Source organism: Epinephelus moara, chromosome 2 (assembly GCF_006386435.1).
Source record: "Epinephelus moara isolate mb chromosome 2, YSFRI_EMoa_1.0, whole genome shotgun sequence".
Classification (NCBI taxonomy): Eukaryota; Metazoa; Chordata; class Actinopteri; order Perciformes; family Serranidae; genus Epinephelus; species Epinephelus moara.
In genome coordinates, this window is record NC_065507.1 from 7,359,027 (window position 1) to 7,376,199 (window position 17,173).

General features: G+C 42.7%; 1 protein-coding gene across 1 annotated transcript in view; it reads left to right on the forward strand.

Annotated features, from left to right (window-relative positions):
* Window positions 1-9,726, forward strand: part of pik3cb (phosphatidylinositol-4,5-bisphosphate 3-kinase, catalytic subunit beta) — a 72,124-nt gene extending 62,398 nt beyond the window's left edge. The window contains exons 18-24 of the mRNA XM_050056743.1: window positions 200-309; window positions 486-564; window positions 2,844-3,011; window positions 3,146-3,269; window positions 3,377-3,522; window positions 7,059-7,191; window positions 7,919-9,726. Coding sequence (XP_049912700.1) covers window positions 200-309; window positions 486-564; window positions 2,844-3,011; window positions 3,146-3,269; window positions 3,377-3,522; window positions 7,059-7,191; window positions 7,919-8,056 — 898 coding nt within the window. The 3' untranslated portion in view covers window positions 8,057-9,726. The remainder of the gene's footprint in view (window positions 1-199; window positions 310-485; window positions 565-2,843; window positions 3,012-3,145; window positions 3,270-3,376; window positions 3,523-7,058; window positions 7,192-7,918) is intronic.
* The last annotated feature ends 7,447 nt before the right edge of the window (window positions 9,727-17,173 follow it).

Sequence of the window (17,173 nt, forward strand, 5' to 3'; positions counted from 1 at the left end):
TTGATTCAAAAGTCCCTATTTAAGCAGTTCCAAAACACCAGAGTAGTGTGAATGCTAGGTGTAAACGCAGCAATAGTTATGCATTATAAAACAAAAACATATCAATGTGGATGTAGCCTAAGTTTTAGATCAGATTGAACTTTTTCTCCTTTATTTTCACCATGCATCATTCCCTGTCTCTCTCTCATTGTCTCGTCAGTGTGGAGAAGTGTCGGTACATGGACTCTAAGATGAAGCCACTCTGGATTGTTTACAACAACAAGCTGCTGGGGGGAGACACCCGGGGGATCATCTTCAAGAATGGAGACGGTAGGAGGAATCAAAGACGAGGGGAGGGAGGTTCAGGGAGGAGGGTATGAAAGGGAAAGGAGGACGGAGGAGGAGGGGGTAGAGATACGGCAAAGTCATGCTGATGAGGGATAGAAATCACTTTGCATTTTTCAAGTAAACTCAAGAAGCACAACATTTTCTTTTCTTTTTTCTAGACCTAAGGCAGGACATGTTGACCCTGCAGATTCTGAGGTTAATGGATCTGCTATGGAAGGAGGCTAGTCTGGACCTCAGGTGAGTTTTTTGTGCTTGAGCATGTGTGTGTGTGTCTGTGTCTGTGTGTCAAACAGTCAGACATTGTCGAGCTTGTTTGTTCCTGCTCTCTGTAGGGAAGGGGAAGCTCTGGTGGGGTGCAGCCAAGGAGGGGAGATACTATTTTACCCCATGCTAGTTTGACCTCAAACCCTGTCTCTCACACACACACACACACACACACATACACACATACAACAATATCTGCATTACATCCTAATCAATTCCACACTTTCGCACGTTTACAAACCCTTTTTCTCCCTTCGTCATACGCTGACACATCTGGAGCTGAGCGGTGGAGGGGGTTGTTTTGACAGTTGAGCTCGGGGACGGTGCTTCAGATTACAGGGACGCGGGGTCAGAGTCCGAACACAGTGATGGGACATTGTGAATGAAGGGAGGGACAGCGTAATGAAACCACTATGATGTGGTGGATGTGAGGTTGTTCTGTGATTTCTTGCTGATGTATTTAGCTGCATATATCCTTACTTGCCGGCTGCCTGTAATTGTTTTCCTTTATTCAAACTCAACACCCATCAAGTTGAGTAACGTGTGGCATTTGGTCTCCATTAAACTTCCGTCAAACTGCAAATTAAATATAAAAATCAAGTGTGCTTTGAGCCTCGGGTTCATGGCTGTCTGATATGTAAGACTGCGGGGCCACTGAGTTAGTAAATTTAACAAAAAAGGAATTATTCTGAGGAGGATTTGTCCAGGTTACATATCTCTGCATCCTGCTACATGAAGACCTACTGCCATCCAGTGGCAAGAAAGAAAAAGTTAAAGTGAATGAAGAAGAAAATGTATCATCATCCAGCCGATCTGCGTGCCATCACGTAATCGCCGTATGTTCCTCACCATATGTTCCCATCTGCTCTGTCTCAGCTCAGTGTTAACAGTACGATAGTGTACACTGTCTGACAGAGTGAACTGCACCCAGGGGAGTGCTACATGAATGAACTTCCAAACAAACCACAGCCTAATATCTTAATCTCATAAATACACAAGACTGGGAACTGGATCTACAGTAACACACACAAAGTTACTGAGAGCTGCCTGGTGAAATGACCCAAATTAGAGTTTTGTTTTTCATGTGGCATGGATTTAAAGATCTCGCTCGAGTCATGTTTTTTTGTGAGTTTTCATACATATGTTGAAATGAGTATGACAAAAATCTAAGGCTGCCCTGAATACCGATCTTGGGGCAACAAAGCTTCATTGAAAAATATTATTAGCGATTAATCGGAGCGTCAAGGGGGGATGAGAGGACATTTTTTTGGAACATCAGTTTTCATTCATCTAAAATAACGTGACAATTGTCACTTTGTTAGCATGCATGTCCCAGTAACATCCATATGTGCTAGAAAAAGGAATATTTTGCAGGATGTCTGAGCTGTTACTCGCAGTTTTCAGCTGGTTTGCCAAGCTGGGTGTAGATTTGTGATCTGCCAGTGTCCATTGACATATCTGGCACTGAACTTTTTGGGGATCAACTTTGTAAATTTTTGAAACTCTTCCAAATACTTGACTTTTTCGACAAATTGCCAGTGTATCTACAAGCCTGTCACGGGAGGTCGAACTGTCTGAGTCCCAAAACTAGGCCAATCAATGTCCTCGTCTGAGAATAACTAAGAATTTATGAGAATAACAAATAATTAATGGGCTATTTGGGATTTTTTGGGGGTAATGGTATAGAAAGACAGCATTTAAATAAGTATTTGGACATTGATTACCATGGCAACAATCAAAGTTTCAAAGCATTCAGCGCTAAAAAAAATCAGATACTGCTGTCTCAAATGCATCTGATGTATATGCAGAGTGTGTCAAGTGTAAACTAAATGGAAAATGGGGTGTTTGTAAAAAACTAGTTGCTTATGCGCCATATTTTCCTGTGGGATATGTAAAAAGTCGAAATTGTGGCAAGAATTTGCACAGCAGAGCATTTTGTTGGTGTCTTAAAACGTTTCCTGGAGTAGGCTATCTGAAATCCCAACGTGTTGTACAGGAGAGCACTGCAGTTCCTCAAAGACATCTTCGACAAAGTCTGCATTGACCACAAGCCCCTCAGGTTTTGTGCAGAGTGGTTACAGTCGTTGCTACAAAGTCTGGAGATTGCTGACATTACAGACTTCTCAGCTTGTGTGTCCCTGTTTGGATTTTCTTTTAGATCCATCGCCAAAATCCTCCTGGATGGATTTGATCCACAGTGTTCCAGCTGATATCATTAATCTCTTGCTTTTCTTTCTCTCCATATCATGCAGAATCGTACCATATGGTTGCCTAGCTACAGGGGACCGGTCAGGGTTGATCGAGGTGGTCTCATCAGCAGACACGATTGCCAACATCCAGCTGACCAGCAGCAATGTAGCAGCAGCTGCCGCCTTCAACAAGGATGCTTTGCTCAACTGGCTCAAAGAGAGGAACACTGGGTAAGATGCAGATTAAATGGACCTTTCAGTAGCTGATGTGTTCCAGGTGCCAGTGACCACTGAGGCTTGCTTTGAAGAGAATCCAGAGGAGAAAATGCACTTACGTGTATGTTGTGTGTTTTTTTTATTGACAGCGATGCTCTTGATCGGGCCATCGAGGAGTTCACTCTGTCATGTGCAGGCTACTGTGTAGCCACCTACGTTCTGGGCATTGGAGACCGCCACAGTGACAACATCATGGTCCGCAGCACCGGACAGGTTGGACTGATAATTTGTTTTATCTGCATATATGAGTCCAGTCTCAGTTAGTTTGTTTTTTCACCTTGCTCCATGGTGCTCACCGATTGGCCGTCTTTGTCTGTCAGCTCTTCCACATAGACTTCGGTCACATCCTGGGCAACTTCAAGTCCAAGTTTGGCATCAAGAGGGAGCGCGTACCATTTATCCTCACACACGACTTCATCCACGTCATACAGCAGGGCAAGACGGGATACACAGAGAAGTTCGGCAGGTTTGTCCCTTTTATTTTATGTTTTCATCTTCAGCCTCTGTAAAGCCTAATAAAGCGTCTGCCTTTTATCATTATCAGACTGATGGATTGTCGACTGTTGGGTGTCTTTCTTTGGAAACATAAAAGAGGCAGCCAAAATTATTTAATGACCCAAAACAACATCTGTCAGCTGAAGAAAAATGGGCCTGTTGCAAACATAACAACAAACCATCATAAACATTTTGCATGATGAGCTGTCAGTCAGAAACTAGTCTAGTATTGAAATGAGCGTTGTGTATGTGTGTGTCATCCTGAATCCATTAGACAGAAACAAGGTGAGCTTTATTGTCACAGGACTTGAATGTTTTTCTTTGCATCTACAGTACACTAAAGAGGTTATGTACACATAGCAGCCTGGAAGAATCAAGATGTCTTAGTGTTTTATGTTATAAAGACTCAAATAAAAGCGTATGTGCTGTTTTTTAAAAGACAGGAGCTGACAGCTTGTCATAGAAAAGCTAAATTTAGCTCATGACAGAAAATACAAAGTAACTCTTTTTCTATTTTTTGGTTTCTTTGTTTGCATAAAAATATAAAATGGTAGTAAACTGTCAGAGGATAGAAAAGGCAATCAGGGGCACAAGGTGTTTGTAGGGACCTAGAGGGCATCTGAGGGCCTACATCCTCTCCCTACCCACTTTCACTCCATTTCCAAGTTCACGCGGGGGGTCCACCACATTGAGTGCCATCCCAAACCAACTGGTGAGGAGTGGAAGCGAGCCTACACCAATGCCAACTTATTTACCACGTGCAACGCTGTACTGTCTGTGAAGACTCTCAGTCATCCAGGTCATGGTAACTGTACATGCTAATATCATAGGCAACTGGAATTGCTTGCGTTTCTTGAAGACGTTTCACCTCTCATCCAAGAAGCTTCTTCAGTTCTAAATGACTGGTGCGAAGTTGCAGGCTATAAACCCTGTGTGGGTGGGAACCCTTGCAGAGTCGTAGGGGTCACGTGAGCTCTAAGTTTCAGAGTCGTTAAGGTCACAATGTGAGTCATTAGGGTAAGGTGGGACCAGGGGTGAATGGGTGTGAAGTCGTCTGGGGAGGGATCCCAAGACTGCATTGTAGGTGGGGGATAAGTGAGTCATTTAGAACTGAAGAAGCTTCTTGGATGAGAGGCGAAACGTCTTCAAGAAACGCAAGCAAGTCCAGCTGCCTACGATATTAGCACTTACGAACGCCGTATTGTGTTCATCACGGAGGATGCTTTGTACAAGTAAAGTTACTACCCTTACAAACATAAACTGCTCAAACTAAGATAGACATTTAAAGGCCTTTGTCAGACAGACATTAACATCTTCCAAGGTTAGCTTGTATAAAGGATAGATTCTCTAATCTCTAGAAAACAGTGCGTTTATTTGATTTTAGTGCTGAATATTTACAAAAAACAAGCATTTATAAACATCCAAGTGACAAGCCAAAAAGTTATTTGTTTCTTTTAATGATAACAATATAATATACAAAAATTAAGGTAAACATTAGCAGCACATACAGATTAAATCAAGTGCTAGAAATGCATGTGAAGAACATAAAATTGGATCAAGCTTTATTTTTCTGCATGGTTACGAAAAGTTCCTCCATCTGATGCAGAGAGTGAAGTTTGTCCCAAAGCCTGCCACTGTGTTTATCCCCTACACCTTGGTGAAAGGTGTTTCAGTCAGCTGTGAAAGTGACTACAAACAGAGTTGCACTCCTCAGTAGAGTGGGAGTGAGTTTTGGAAAGGCCCACAAATCACCTGTTGTGTAAGTTAGCCGGTGCAGTACCGTCTCCCACCAGCAGTTGGCAGCAGAAGCTCAGGCACTGATGAACTCCTCAACAACAAGTGTCACTAAGAAAAAATCCACCTGTGTAATGAGATGAAACTGAGCTGTAGTTTATTTGAGGGGTAGGACGTGTGACAGTCACACACATGGGTCAGTTGTTACAGCATTTTAAAGTTTGGTGTTAACATGATCGGCAGTGTCAAAGCTTCAGGATCTGATTTCTTTATGATATTTAGTGCTTCAAACACACTGTGGGAAGAAACTTGAGCTTTTATGTGACATTTAAAGAGCACAAATCTAAACCATTAAATCCATTGCCACCAGCCTAATCTATGATCACACAGATCATGTGAGACATTCAGGTGCTGAGTGTGTGTCTGTGCTGTCAGCCTAGATAGCTGCTCTACTTTAGAAAGCAAAACCTGTCCTGTTGTTGTCATATCTCTCCGTCTCAGACTGAAAATAAACAAACTCCAGCAACACGTTTCTGTGTTGTGAGCCTCACAAAGCGGCACTGCTGAAGCGTACATTGTTTACCAAGTAGGTATCAGAGGTGGAACAAGCAGGAAATACACTTCTGTTACTGTAATCTGTGTTCTTATGACCTACATTTATTACCACAGGGGAGTAAACATGTGGAGACAGGTCCTGTGTAACATCAGTTTAAGTTATTACAGTTTAGAAATAGTCCACAGTCATGCCAAATTGAGTTTAAGATGGCAGGGTTGGTAATGCTGTAACCATGACACTGCTAATGGTCTGAAGGGGTTGCCTGAGTCATTACATTTTTAATTGCACTGACTGGCTTTATACATAATACTCAGCATGCCCACGTGACATTTAAATCTAGTTATCCAACAACTAAGCCTCACAGCTGGTTGTTGGCGGCGAGGAGCAGCTGAAAGGTGCTCTACCTTAAATGATCTTTCCTAAAAAACACAATATGCATTGCTGCTTCAGCAAATGCGTGGGTTCAAGATATGGCACATTGTGTGCCAGATCAGAGGGAGAATACGTTCGCAAATGTTTTTGTGAAAGCGGAAATACCCTGGTGAAAACATATACCGCATATGATGACCTACAGTGCGGTGTTTTCAGAACCCGACCACAGTTGAAGTGTTGGCGTGCCTCTTTTATATCTGGGCATTGAAGTAAACATCTACATTTGATTTTCACCCCTCAGACTACTCATATCCTGAACTATAGGTTTAAATTGATTTTTCAAAACTACAAAAACGTAACCGTATGAAACTGTAATTGCATTAAGCTGAGCTGTTTTTGGAAGAGCTGTGAAACAAGGATACACATTGTGATCATTTAGGTTTTGGCAGCTTTTTGCACACACAGAAAACAGCAGTGGCAGTCATTAGATGTGGGTTATAATCAGAGGTGGGTAGTAACTAGTTACATTTACTCAGTTACATTTACTTGAGTAACTTTTTGGATAAATTGTACTTTTCAGAGTAGTTTTAATGCAAAATACTTTTTACTTTTACTTGAGTTATATTGTTCTAAAGTATCAGTACTCTTACTTGAGTACAATATTTGGCTACTCTACCCACCTCTGGTTATAATAATTGTATGCGTAATCCTCACAGAGACAGTTAAATGGACCCTCGCAAGAACATCATGATCATGATCATCATTGACACTGGACTCAGTTTCATTCGTTGACACCGCACCATATGTGTCAGAAGTAATGAAGAGTGTCTGTCTTGGTCTTGCAGTTTCCGTCAGTACTGTGAGGAAGCCTATCTAATCTTGAGGAAGAATGGAAACCTCTTCATCACACTGTTTGCCCTCATGCTGACCGCTGGACTGCCTGAGCTCACCTCCGTCAAAGACATCCAGTACTTAAAGGTACACACACACATACATACATACATACACAAACAGCACATTTTATATATGTAAAATATGCATGTCAAACAAAATCTACACCTTGTAAACTGTGATGAATTCTCAGCAACAACAGATTTGTAAACCACCAGCCAGCCACCCTTTTTCACAGGACATCTTTGGTTTGTGTATTTGTGCATCTCTTCAGCTTCAGGCTTTTGGACAACTCATCTCAGCAGAGAAACAATGTGGGGGAGAAGAAACACAAAATGTGGTTATTAATAGCACTTAAACAGGATATTAAAGCCCATGTGAAATTAAAAACCAGGTAGACTTATGAATAAAACTGCATGTCTCAAAGCCAGCTAATGGAGTAGTGGGAGGATTTATCAGTGGAAATGAAGGAGCCTCTCAGCCTCAGAGTTTTGTTGTCGCGTGTCCTTGTTTTATTTGCTAATAAAACCCATGGATTTGAGTGTTTAAAGGTGTTTATGTGGTTATTTTGGGTCAGTGTTGGAGTTTTGTTTGCCCCTTAGGGCAGCCTTAGTGTGGGGTGTAACAAATAGGCCCATAATGCTTAATGTATTAAACTGTGGGGCCTTGAGCTAATGATGAAGGAGAAATCTGGACCCCATGGCTGGACTAGTCGGGATCCACTGATGTAGATGATGTACTTGTTGGATTTTGGTGTCAGAGTATCCATCCTCCTGCCCACACAACTAACCCTCCTCCTTTCCTCCCTCCTCAGGACTCTCTGGCTCTGGGTAAGACAGACGACGAGGCGCTGAAGCAGTTCCGCCAGAAGTTCGACGAGGCCCTGAGAGAGAGCTGGACAACCAAAGTCAACTGGATGGCCCACAATGTGGCCAAAGACAACCGCTCGTAGAGCAGCAGAGATCCCTCAAAGGCCGGGGGTCAGGGGCCAAGAGGACACAGTGAAGGAGTGTGTGAATGTGCAGGAGGGGAAGGGTGTGCCACGGAGACGGGGTGACAGCCACCCTGACTTAAAGAAGGGAATCTAGCAGAATATCCCAAACGTGAGCAGATTCATCCACACATACTGGACACAGAGGAAACCTGCTCTCCGAAACAGTTCAGCTACCCTGCACCCTTACATACTCTGTATCCCTCCTCGCCTCGCATCACTCTGGCACGGTGCCTCCTGAAAATCCAAATGACATTTCTGTGGAGTCATGGTGGGGAAAGTCGTTGCAAGTTTTGCACAGGCACAGCAACAGCTGATGGAGCACACAGCCAAAGGAAGGGAACTGAAGCACCCACTCTGCCCACACTAAAAATGAACTGTCCCTGTGGAGTGGGCTGACGACAAGAAAAAAGAATTCTGGTGCGGATGAATTTTCTCAGACGGACTTGAAACATGGTGTGTATGGACTCTGATGGGGGCGCATGGTTTGACCACGCCCCAGAACTGCTTTAAGTACAGTGGAGATAACAGATGGGTGTGGAAAGGGCGGAATCAAGAAAGACGTCTGACCCCCATGTCTTAAAACAATGTGCACAGCGCCCACAGGAAGTGCATCTTAACACTCTCCCTCCTGCTGCCTCAAAGTGTGCCTCAAAACTGCGGGAAGATTGTATTTTTTATGAGTTTTCTTTTGCCATTTAAGAGTTTATCATGAGACATCTATGTGCCAGACTACTTTACTAGTCCACAGAGAAAACTTGTGTTCGGGAAATAATAATAAAAATAGAAGGGGTGATTAGAAAAGGATGCCCTGAGCCTGTTGGTCCACTGTTTGAATCTCAGCAAATTCGGACCTTTGAACACTGGAATGTTGTCAAAGAGACGTATATGAGAACTTTCAGATAGTCTTTTAATGAACTAAACACTTTATTTTTTAATTTCTTTTATTTTGAAATGACAATGTGCATTGTTTTTTCTGAATAATTTCAAATCAAGAGCATTATTGGACAAAGTGTTATCACCTGTGAGTCATCACTAGCCAACTTGTCTTGAAGTCTAAAAGGATGTGAGCTCTTTAAAGCGCCATCCCGCTCATGCTAGCAACCATGACGAATAAAAACTCACTGAGGAATAACTGATGCTTTTAACACGTTAGGACCAAAAGAAAAAGTTCAGTAATGTCATTGTTCATATTGTTTTTAATTATCTGTGTCTGAATTGAATGTGAAAATATGTGCCGCTCTCTTTTTAAGTGTATTTGTTTTTATACGAGCAGGTGTGGGCGGAGTTTGGGGCCGGTGCGGGCGGGGTCTATCAGTAGGGACATTACACTGCGATGCAAAGCTACTTCCTCGTTTCGACATACGGTGCTCCTCAGCATCTGCATCTGTGTTTGATTTTTCGTGCAATATCCGAGTATATGAACCATATCTTATTATGTAAAACCTTGGGCCCAGGCCTAAGCCTATAATGGTTTTTTCTCTGTTGGTTTATGTGTGATGCAGCTGTATTTCGCACCACTAGCCTTCATAAGTCTCAGACACTGGATATTGTCAAATGTACAGGCTTTTATTGTTTTGCTGGTTTTTGTTTTCATAGGAGTTTTATTAAAGTTATTTTCCAACGCGCTGCATTTTCCGCCTGTCGTCCGTTTCCTTGTTCTAGAGGTGGGTTGTGAGACTGCACCCACTCAGGGCAGCACCATGGATTTTTTCTCTCTGTGAGATGAATGCTTATTGATTCCAGACCAGAAATATATTCAGACCTACAGTATTTTTGCCTGCTCGCAAGAGAAAATGAGAAAAATAGCATCATTGCAAAATAGAAGGAAGTCCTATAAACACACCCTCTCACCTTTAAACATAGGTATAAATTAGCTTACAGCTATAAACTCCAAACTCTCTGCATGGCTAAGATGATGGCATACACAAATGATAAAATCTAGGCCCCAGAAAAGCTGTGATTTTAGTCACATACAAGGTCAATCTTGAGATACAACAACGAGCATCAATAAATGATGCTTTATCTGCACACACTGGCCTTCTCTATAATGCCTCAACAGTTATTTCAAGACACACCGCGACAGTTGACCTCACGGGGTGCACAATGCTAAACAAGGGAGAACGCGGAGGGCTTTATTTTAAGATTTGAGCAAGGACATAGAATGTTGTTTCTCACCCTGACACACTTTTAAAAGGAGACGAAAACAGATGCTCACGAGCAGCTGCAAAAAAAGCTCCAGTCAGTAACCACCATTCCTTTCTGAGCGACCAGACCCAGTGCAAGGAGGGATTTTAAGGCATGTTTTTGGCTTCTCCCTCCACAGAAGACAACAAGAAAAACATTTCACATAGTCTCGACTGCTGAAGTGAAATTAACTGACTTACCATGGAAAGTCACCCCAGTTGCCAGAAAAAGATGATGGCAGTATGCATAGCTGCAAACCACAAATATGTTACATTTGCATGTTTCATATGTACTAGTCCATACCCACTGGTAGCTTTGTCACCTTCTACCTATGCCAATCCTCAATGCCTATGTGCAGTTTCACATAGATTGACCACGAATTAGAAAAAAAAAAACAACAACATTGGTCCACAGGGGGAGCCACAGCGATCGGTCGCATTTTAGCCATTTTGAAGCATTTTTCTGTTGTTATAGCGCCACCCAGTTGCCAATTAGAGTTAAATGCCTCCAGTCACCTTGAGGCGTCCTGTTCTACATATCTACCAAGTTTAGTAAAAATCCATATGGCGGTTAGGCCTAGATAAGAAATGAGCTCTCTAGCGCCCCCATTTTGTTTGATGGGGTCAATAATGGAGGGGTCCCCTCAGATTATGTGTGGTCATATGCCTACAAAGTTGCGTGGTGATGGGTGAAACCCTTGAGATGTTATACACCTTTATGTGATGAGCCACGCCCTCCGCAATATTCATTGCCTTATAGAAGCTCAGTTTTAGTAAGTTTTCCAACTTTTGCCAAGAGGGAACTTTAGATATTGGTCCCTAGATTATGTTCACCCAGTTTCATGCAGATCGCTCAAACTTCCTAGGAAGAGATCCATTTGAAGTGTTTTTCAAAAAATTCAAAATGGCGGAAAATCTATATAAGCGGAAGTTATGGGTTCTTGAGGCAAATGTGTTCCTCATGAGGAGAGGCATCTCTGTGCAAAGTTTCATGTCTCTACGACATACGGGGCATGAGATATGCCCATTCAAAGTTTGCAATTTCAATCGGTTGCTATAGCGCCCCCCTTTGGCCAATTGATGTAATATTGCTTCATTCACATCCTCCCATGACCCTCTACCACTGTGCCAAATTTCACATGGATTGACCAAGTCAGTGAGGAGAAGAACGTGGAACAGACAGACAGAGTTTATATAGTAAGATAAGATATACCAAGATCTTAAAGTTTCTAAAGTGAACTAGTTGAGATGGTGGGTGGCGTGACACCTAGGTAAGGCACTACACTTCAGACCACTGTTTAAGACCAACAAACAGCAAAATCAGTTGTGATTTAGCGAGTCATTGTTGTTTCTAGCAGATTTTTAGGCATGAAAAGCCATTGTTCTTCACTGAGACATCACTGCTTTTACTGCTGGGATTATGCCCTCCAAACCAGGTATTTTAAGCCAAAACATGATCTTTTCCTTACCATAAGCGAGTGTTTTTCTGTGCCTAAACTTAACTACATGTTAACCAAATCATTGTTGGAACATAAAGTTTCAAAGTATTTAATATCATCTATATGTATGTACCCGTAGTTTGCAGAAACATACAATGCCAACATTTTTTCTGGCAATTGGGTTAGAAAAATTGTTTTCATTTGACTGCCTTTCCTGCAACTTGATGCATAGAGACTTAATTGAATGTAAGGGCCTGATACAATTGCTGGCCACCCCTGGCAGAAGTAAATGGAGGTCAACAGTCCTTAAGAGGCTGCGGCACACATTCTTCTTATGTTGGAGGAAGGTAGTGGGATGCTTTGAAACTAGACAACCTAAGGAATCTATTGGTACCAACCATGTTGACATAGCTTGTTGGAAAGGGAGCTAAATAATGCTGCGAAGTTAGGCTAAATGTTTGCGAGGAAACAACTGGCATGACCATTTTCAAAGGGGTCCCTTGAACTCTTACCCTTAAGGTGTCTGCATGAAAATGGGTTTTATGGGTATGAGTCTCCCCTAAACTTGAGACAGCTTGTTGTGAGTAAATGTTTTGTTCCTTGCAATCAATGTAATCCTTCAAATTCAAGCTGTGTCTCTTTTAAGGACAAGGACATCCAGCCTATTTGAAGGGCTTTGAATCACCCAACATGTATATACAGATACAGAACACATCAAAACAGGATTGTTGTGGAACTTAAAATATGAACTCTACCACTATAAGTCTGTGCATATCAGATAATTAGTTATATTTACTGCAAAATAAGAAACCAAAATATTTCAATATGTGATCCTTAACTCCCATGCTGACATAGTTTTCAGCTGTTGCATTCAAGTGTCCCAGTAAGTCATGACAGCAAGCCAGCATGCACAACAGCAGGACCCTGAAACTGAAGCAGCAAAATAGAATTCAGCCATCATTATTTTGTATTACTGACACACGTGATTTATACATGTGACATGTTTTGCTCAGTGCCCTGATATAAAAATTCACCCATTATAATATTGTACAAAGTTACTTCTCCTTGCCTACACAAAGAGTGTGCTGATTTTAGAGGAGATCTCTACGCTAGAATTAAAGGACATTAAGGGGGATCTCTGCAGATGCCACCCTCTTCATCATGAAGTCCCTTTGTGTGAGGACTCTTTATCACCTTAAGTGTTCAGAAGTGCTGTTTTGTTATTGTCTGTATGACTCAGCATTTCTTTTCACTCCGGAGACGCTGAAGTCTCTACCATCAGCGGCCATCATTTATTGGTACCATCAGTTGAAGCTACAATCGTTGCCCAGTGTGAATCACCTACTGTATGTGTTATTGTTGTTCGCTGCAGTTACGTAACTCAATAACCTGGTAGAAGGAGTGGTCGTGGGGAGTGCAGACACAGTGGCAGATATCCTGTATGGTGGATGTCAGCAAGCGGGGTAAAAAAAAAAAAAAAAAAAAAGAAACCCCGAAACAGGTTCCTGATGTTTCCTGTCTAACATGAAGGACATGGTTAACTAGCCGTGTGCTGTGTAAGTCTGCCACTGACGCATCCTTGACACTATTTTCCACTCCCTTAACCTTTGCTTACACATATTTGATGCTGGCCTACTTTCAGAGTCCTCATGCATCACATGTCCGTTTTTAGATGGGCTTTTTTCTTACATGAACAGGACCACAATGCAGTTCAGCCCATGAACGTAACTGACCTTGAAATACTTTCATTTCTATCTACATTTTTCAGTCACCTGTGTTTCTTGGCCATATGTTCACACATCTATGGAGTCAATTTTGATTCAATATTCAGAGGCTGAATGGATTGAAATATGGATTGGAGGGAGGCATGGACAGAGGCGTGGCACTAAATTTTAGGCCCTATGCACAAGCAGTCTCTGTGGGCCTCTCGCCCTTCCTCTCTTGATCCATGTCTCTCTTAGGTCGCTTTTGAATTATTCTTTTTTTGGACAGTCAGTTTGATTTCAGTCCTTTCTTTTTCCTTCTTGTGTTGGAACCCTGATTTAATTTTCTCAGGAAAGACATGACAGTTAAGGCAAGTTCACATTACACGACCAGCCGACCAGTCTTGAGCCGCAGAGACTATCATGATCTTTTGAGTGTTTATACCGGGCGACGTGTGTTTCTGTCATCGGGAGTCTCACCAACTGTGTTACGACCTGTGTGTGCTCACCACAAGATTTCTCCACCAAGCCCTCGCCGAGTCCCAGATAATGCGGTGACGTCACCAAACTACGTTTTGTCATGCGTGAACAAAACAGGATATTATGAAGTTCCCTGGCCCTAAACTTTACTTGTCAACATAGACCAAGCTGGTCCAAACACAATGCGCTCCCCGTGATCCTGTGGACTTTGTTGTTGCGTGCTGACGTGGGATGTATCTCGCCTCTCATTGGCTGATGCTCTTTGTCAGTCGTGTCACACTTCTCCAGTTTTCTAGCATGCCAGATATCCAGTCCCAGTCGCAGACGAGGGGGCGACTTGCTCGTAGGCTTGTTCACACATGGGGACTCGTCGTGGCAGACTATCTGCAGGCTCACCTCCGACCCAAGGTGGCTCTCAAGATCCTCTGCGACGTCAAAATTGGGATGAAAATCGTGTGTCGTGAACTAGCCTTTAGTGTTGGTGCTCCGGCAGCATGAGCAGTTACTCACTCGGCTCTGGCTGTGATTACAGATGAATCCAAGTGCAGAGGTGGACTATAACATTTGGCACCTTTAAGGGATGACAGGGGCCTCAGAGAGCTTCCACTATTTTTTGAATAAAAACTTAAATCTTTCAACTGATTTATTCAGCCAGTTTTACTTTAATTAAGGCACTGATTACTTAGAAATAAAAAATTTGAAACAAAACCAAACTTTTTTTCTATGAAAATATTTGTTGCAACCTTAAAGATATATATCCATATATTTTATGTGGGGTCCAAGCAGTGATACTCTGCTGGAGCCCTGTTGTTCTTTTTCTTTCTTTCTTTCTTTCTTTCTTTTTGTTTCTTCCTTTTTATTTTTCTTCTTTTAGAGTGTTTGTGCAGCAAAAACCGTAACACAAAAACTCACCAACATTAGCAGTTCCACCCACTACTCAGACGCTCACTGACAACAAGGTGGCACTGTAAAAATCAAGTTTGCATTTCTGCAGTTATCTGGTAAAGGGGTTGTCTTGGAGTCAGGGGCGTAAGTATAGACAGTGCATGCAGTGTGGTAGCACTGGGGCCCATAAGGTGGGGGGGCCCATAGAGAGAGCGGGCCCTCCAACAATGTGTTGGGCGGAGAGTGGGCCCTTATGAGTGATTGCTACCTTAGATATATGTGAGGGGAACCACAAAGGAGTAACCCGCACACCAAAGAAATGGGCTGGAAAAAGCCACATAAAGAGTCCACAGGCTGAGATCAATATAAAGAAGTCCAAAACTTTAGTTAATACATAAGTGCAAAACCAATAAAGTGCTCAACAATAAAAGTGCAAAAGAGGCAGCAAGCAAACGTTTCAGTCCTAGACTATCATCAGTACCTGTGGCTTTTTCCAGCCCATTTCTTTGGCGTGCGGGTTACTCCTTTGTGGTTCCCCTCACCTGTTTTCTCACTACCAACACACCCAAATGAAAGCTTTTTGATGCCTCAAGTAGGCGCAGGGTCACAACATCTTTAACTCTTTACCTTAGATATATGCCTTTGTTCAAAGAAGAACTCTCACTAAATTCAAAAAGCTGCCATTTGCTATATATACATACCATACCATACAGCCACCTACCTACCTACCTACAAGCCACTGACTCGGAGTCAAAATTCTTTCACCAGTTTAACCTCTCAGTTCATCTGCATCATTGCTCCAATGCTCCTTCTTGTCTTCTGCTCCAAAAATGTCCAATTAAGCAACTTTTTCTCCACTTCCTGTGCAAAGATCATCCCTGTTTGTATGAACCAGGCTGAACGAAGCCCGAGCATCATATACAAGCTTTGCATCATACAGTTGTGACGGGGTCGGTGTTGACAGGGTTTTTTTTATGCATGTGTTAATATATTTTGCTGCATGTTTTACTTGTTTTAAGTTGCTGTGTTTGGGTTTTTAGTAGAGATTTATTGGCTTGTGTTTTTAGTGGGAGATTCTTATTTTTGCATGCAGTGTTTTTTGTCCGATTGCCCCTGAACGCAACAGACACTGACCAAAACCAGAGAAGCACTCAGCAGACGGGCAACAGGTGCAGCACGCTGGATGAAAAGGAAATAAAAGCAGAAGCACTCGGTAGAGCAGGTGGAGACGGGGACAGGAGACGGGGACAGGAGACGGGGACACGAGCGACGGAGCGGCCACGTGCAGCCATCAGCGACCGACGGAGACGCCAGAGCCTGAAGCGCAGCAACCTGTACCCGTTTGGCGAGGATACTTCAGCCTGGGTCGGTAGTTTGACTGCCGCCCGGGAAGATCGTGAGTACCTTTCAACTTTGTTGCGGCGGGTACTGGAAGGCCGGCTGCGGGGCCAGGCAAGGGGTGTAATCTGGGCTTGTTGTGTGTGCCCGATGCTGATTCTGGTCTGTTCATCTTTCCCAGGACGACCGGAGCAGCAGAGGAGGCGCTGCGGGAAGAGGAGCATCGGGAGTCGATCTGGGCTAGGAACAAGTTGACGTCTGAGCGGCGGCTGCTGACGTTCCCACGTGCAAGTGACTCTGGGGCAGAGGGTTATTGCATGGACTTTGATGGACTTGTTTTACGCATCATCTATTTTATTTTGTAAAACATTGCTTTTATTGTAATAAACCCGCCAATATTTACCCTTGGCTTGTTTTTTTGTTTTTTTAACTCTGCTCACCCCTGGTTACAAAGAACCTGTAAGCCTTTTAAGAGTTCCAGAGCTCTAGCCTATAAATCTCTAGGTGGCGTTGTCGGTTTTTATACTATTTCTTTAAATACTTAAATTATTTTTTAAAATTAATTTAAGTCATTTTTTAAATTGCTCTTAATTGGCAGTTGTTTTAATAGTCTTTTGAAAAAAAGTCTAAATTAACTTTAGGCAACGCAACAGTGTATAATCCAGTGACTTCAGTGTGTGCTCGGCTCCATAGAGCAGGACAGTCAATCATCAGAAAACAAGTCAGCTTAACGCATGCCCGGTAACAAATGTGGTGATATATACACTATAAATGTAGAGGATTTATGGTTAGATAATCATGGTAATCACAGCCGCCAGTCAAAGCTCCTGAGCATTATAGATGAAGCCACCCACACCATGACTCACTGGTGTTTAAGGAATTCCACCCACCTGTAGCATCTGCGAGTCTGCTCTCACATCCATCAAATTAGTGTGTGTGTGTGGTAGAGAGGATGGTGATGGGAGTGATCCGTAGATCAGTGTCATTTTACTCTCAAAGTCAGATCCACACACAACTCTTAGCACTTTAATATCCCCACATACACTG